The sequence below is a fragment of the Octodon degus genome, unplaced genomic scaffold (genome assembly GCF_000260255.1).
Source record: "Octodon degus isolate 3935 unplaced genomic scaffold, OctDeg1.0 scaffold00014, whole genome shotgun sequence".
Lineage (NCBI taxonomy): Eukaryota > Metazoa > Chordata > Mammalia > Rodentia > Octodontidae > Octodon > Octodon degus.
The window spans coordinates 1,501,561-1,506,403 of record NW_004524590.1 but is presented as its reverse complement, the minus strand read 5'-3'; the positions used below and the strand labels follow the sequence as shown (position 1 = coordinate 1,506,403).

The 4,843-nt window shown below is 39.3% G+C and overlaps 1 protein-coding gene across 2 annotated transcripts in view; it reads left to right on the top strand.

Annotated features, from left to right (window-relative positions):
• Positions 1–4,843, top strand: part of Uggt1 (UDP-glucose glycoprotein glucosyltransferase 1) — a 150,814-nt gene that overhangs the window by 54,542 nt on the left and 91,429 nt on the right. For both annotated transcript variants that reach the window (XM_023709676.1, XM_023709675.1), the window contains exons 13-15: positions 660–810; positions 2,287–2,406; positions 2,888–2,973. In XM_023709676.1, the coding sequence (XP_023565444.1) occupies positions 660–810; positions 2,287–2,406; positions 2,888–2,973 (357 nt within the window). The remainder of the gene's footprint in view (positions 1–659; positions 811–2,286; positions 2,407–2,887; positions 2,974–4,843) is intronic.

Here is a 4,843-nt window from a genome sequence, read left to right as displayed (position 1 = left end):
ATGTGGTGCTGGGGGATTGAACCGCGGTCCCTGATGCTTTTGCTAAGCTTGTTCTAAGTAGGTGCTTTAGACCACTGAGCCATCTCTCCAGCCCTTTCTGTGTGTTTTTAAACTTTATTTTGAGATAAGTATAGATTCATTTACCATTGCAAGAACTGCTACAGTGATGGCACATGCCTATAGTCTCATAATCTCATCATTCTGGAAGCCTAAATCTTAAATTTGACCCCAGCCCAGGCAATTTAGCAACTTAGACCATGTCTAAAAATGAAGTAATAGGGTTGGAGGTATAGCTCAGTGTGAAGGTCCTGGATTCAATCCTTAGTAATAGCAGAGAGAAAGAGAAAAAGCCCATAAATTTGTATTTTATACTTCATGCTTTTAAAAACAGTACAATTAAAAAACAACAACAGCACAATTAATCTCTTTATTTTCTCCCTCTACCCCTCCTGTCTCTTTCTCCCCCCTTCCCTATCTATAACTGTAAAGTGTAAATAAATAGGAACCAGCAGCATATCCTTTGTGTACCTGGATAAGATGAAATAACATTTTTCTATTTTGTTTTCTCAGTCTGCATTGGCATTGAGTTTGAACAAATAATGTTTTTCATGGGAAGGAATTTTTTCTACTGTCTACCTGTTACTATTTTTTATTCCCAGTCTGTTTGATATATTGAGGAATGAAGCCCGGGTCATGGAGGGTCTTCATAGACTGGGAATTGAAGGCCTTTCTCTGCATAATATTTTGAAGCTGAACATCCAGCCCTCTGAGACTGACTATGCGGTTGACATCAGGAGTACAGCTATTTCAGTGAGTATTTTTGAGGGGTGGTCACTGGGCATTCTCACCAGACATCTTTATTGTAGCTCTCTAATTTGTGTTTTATGAGAGTTAAGGTATTCCCAACATCTCTTTCATTGTCATCAAAGATTCATAACTGCTGTTGTGGAACTGTTATGGTTTGTATCTAGTTGTCCCACCAAAGTCTCATACAATCATGGGGCAGCTTCTAGTTTATGATTAACTCATGATCCAATGCTGGGATTATGAAAGTGAGTGCTCCACCCACCCTGGAGCAGGTAGTCCGAATACAGTGTAAGGAAGGGAGACAGGCTTGCTAGCTGCCACAGCTGCTGCTCTACCCTTTGCTCTTTGCTGTTTGCTGCCTCCATGAACTGCTGCCCTCTGCCATGTGCCACGGTGCCTTGGTGCGAGTATGGACTGAAACCTCCACTAACTGTGACCTAAATAAACCTTTCCTTCCTTAACTTGGGGTGTTGGGTATTTTGTCCCAGCAATGAGAGAAAAGTAACCGAGACAGGGATTGTGTTTAATAAAATAGTCTCTGAAATGCTCCCAAAAGTTGTTTGGCTACTGTGGTTAAGGTAATGGTTTTTCCTCTGCATTAGGATTCAGCCAAATGCCTCTTATGAAAGAGTGTTTAGTATTTTCCCAGTTGCATTTGGGTCTTGGATGATTTTGTGACATTTGTGATTTTAAGCCTGCTATTAAACATAGGAATTTTAAATTAATAACCTTTTAAAATAGGACTTTAGGGGCTGGGGAGATGGCTTCGTAGAATAAGCGTTTGCCTGGCAAGCACAAGGGCCTGAGTTCAATCCCTGGTTCCACCCCCAAAAATAGGACTTTAGTTATTATCTGCTATATGAGCTCTGTGATCCTTTTTTTGGAGGAGTTCTAAGTGTTCTATAGGATTGTTTTTGAACCTTCGTCATCTATAACATAGAATATGGTTATAGTGCCATTGTGGGTGGTCATGGTAAAATGGGAACAGGACATATCTCATGTGGCTAGCAAATCCTCGACACCACAGTTGTATTGGGGGTAAATGACGTAGAATGTAGTTGGTCATCACTGGAGCTCTCACTTTGTATATTTTGATGGACACTATAAAGTCATTCATTTTTCTGTTAAAAAGGGTTTTGCTTTAAAGAGTAAAGACAACAACATAAATATGACATGAGTTTGTTAGTATAAATTGCTTAAAAACCATGTAACTCATCACCGTACTTTCTAAATAATCATTTTATCTCATATTTGTTGATATTTTCTGACAGTACCTTTTTATTCATTTTGTTTGCTAGCATTTGCCTCACCTATTGTCTGGTTTGTGTTGTAGTTACTTATTTTCCTAGCAGTCTCTGTACTTTGGAAATAGTATTGTCTCTTATGAATCTTCATAAGATAATTTATATTTACTGATTTTACCACACATTTCAGTGAGTATGACTAAAGTGTGTGCATCATGCTGTGTTTTCTTTTTAGTGGGTCAACAACCTAGAAGTTGATAGCAGATACAACTCATGGCCTTCCAGCCTACAGGAGCTGCTTCGCCCCACCTTCCCTGGTGTCATCAGGCAGATCAGAAAGAACTTGCACAACATGGTGAGTGAGCACGTCTGTGCCCACCCAGGAACCTGGCTCCCCCAGTCTCTGTCGTGTGTGCAGTGTTCAGTTCACCTCTTTATTAGCTGTTTCCCCTGCAGATTCCCACCCACAAAATGCTCCCTGTTGGCCCATGGCATCTGCAAAAGTGAAAATACAGAAAGGCAGTAAGGCAGTCTTCATTTTCCAAGGTGGCTGAGTTAATAAAACTTTTGTTGTTTGGTACAGTAGAAGAGTGGGTGTCAGGAATCTGGAATGTTCTTTCCATGTTACCAGCCTACGTCCATGGGAAAAATTATACCTTCTACTAACACATTCTTTGAACAGAGAGAGAGATAGCTGTTTGTGGAATTCCTCTTTTATGTGTTTCAAGATAGAAAAGGCTGGCTTCGTGAATAGTGAGTGCTTAATGGAGATTTCTGCTGGCCTAGGGACATTTTAGTCAGTGTCATTTCATGGATTCATTGTCTTTCTCCCATAGGTGTTCATAGTTGATCCTGCACATGAGAACACAGCAGAGTTGATTAACACAGCTGAGATGTTCCTCAGTAATCATATACCTCTAAGGTAACGCTGGTATTGATTTGATGATATAGCTAATTTAGCTGAGGTTTTGTTTGTTATTCTAAAGTACAAGTCTGGTGTACTCAATTGCAGTATAATTAATAGTGGGGACCATTAATGGTAGTTTTATTTTCCGTTTGGTATGAAGCCAGTGTCCTTTGAGACTGGGAGTTTATTCTCAATGAATAGAGGCTTACCACCATTGAATTATTAATAAATAACTGTGTAAAAGTAGTTTGTGGTCTCAGCTTCTCAGAGGAGGAGAATTTTCTTAGATAAATATTCACGTCCCAAAGCCTGTTTCCACTTTTAGCAGTGATACATAGCTTTGTCAATAGCTGTTGTTAGACTGTCAAGGACTAGATTTATATGGTTTACATTTATTTTAGTTCTCTTGGCAAATATACTGAGGACATTAATTCATTGGGTTTCTACTGTTCTTTAAATAACAGTTTTCCTAAGGTATTACATGTAAGTATTAAGTTATTTTCGTTTACATTCTCAAGTGATTCTGATTTTACATTGATGAATTTAGAATTTTTAGAAATTAGAAAAAAATGTTTATCCAACAAATATTTCTGTGTTCCATGTCTAATAATGAGCTAACAGCGATGGATACTAGATAGCTATAGTCTTACCTTGTAGGAAGGAGTCTTCTGCATACTTTTAACACTTTTAAAAAGGTGTTTCACTAGGAAACTGAGGCAGGAGGGTCAAAAGATAGAGCCTAGCTGATCCACTTTACGACTTAGCTAGACTGTGTCTCAAAATAAATAAATTAATTTAAAAAAGGGTTAGAGATACAGCTCAGTGCAAATGCCCTACATTCAGTCTCTAATGGAGGAAAAAAAATGTTTGATCAAGTATTGTTTATGTTCAACCAACCAAAAGTGCTTTAGAATCAGGGAGATAAACTATAAGCTGAGAGGGCTGGGCATGGCAGTGCACGGTTGTTATCCAAGCGCTCCATTCTAGAGGACTATGCAAATTAGATGAAATCATGAGGAAACAGATAATAAGGACTGTGCTGCTAATGAGGTTGTAGCAGGAATGAAACAATACTTCAGCGTGATACTGGGCGCTCAGCTCCTCTACACATCTGAGAGACCAGAGTACGCTGAGATCCGTGCTAATTACCCTGATGCCCCCACGTCCCAGGTGCATGCAGCACCACATCTACTGAGATTATTTGTACGAAGTGCAGCAGTGTTGGCCTATACACCTCTGGATGAGAACAGCCTTGCTTGATTACTGAATTACCTTCATGATTTCCTCAAGTATCTGGCGAAGAATTCAGCAACTTTGTTTAGTGCCAGTGATTAGGAAGCGGCCCCTCCTGTGTACCATCCAAAAGCATTGTGATGCCCACTCACCCGTTTGGATCTCTGTCCACATGTTTTTGTTCTTTCCCTTGTACAAATGATGTACTTTGAAGATGTTAGTGTATAACAGAGTTGATGTTTGTTTTGTTTGATTTTAAACGGAAAAATAAAAGAGGTTACAGCTCCTTTTTCTTTTTCTTTTTTCCCCCATTTCAAAGTTGCTACCAGTGTATTCAGTGATGGACAACAGAGAGACACAGTGGAGTATTTTATTGTCTAGTTGACAAAGCTGCTTTTGAATGCTGGTGGTTCTATTCCTTTGACACTACGCACTTTTATAATATGTGTTAATGTTACATGACAAAATGCTCTGATTCCTAGTGCCAGAGGTCCATTTCAGTGTATATAACTGAACACACACATCCATTTGTGCTCTTTTTTTTTTTTTTTTAATGGTGCTTAAAGAGCCCTTGCTGGGCTGGTGAGATGGCTCAGTGGTCTAAAGCACCTACTTAGAACAAGCTTAGCAAAGCACAGGGACCGCGGTTCAA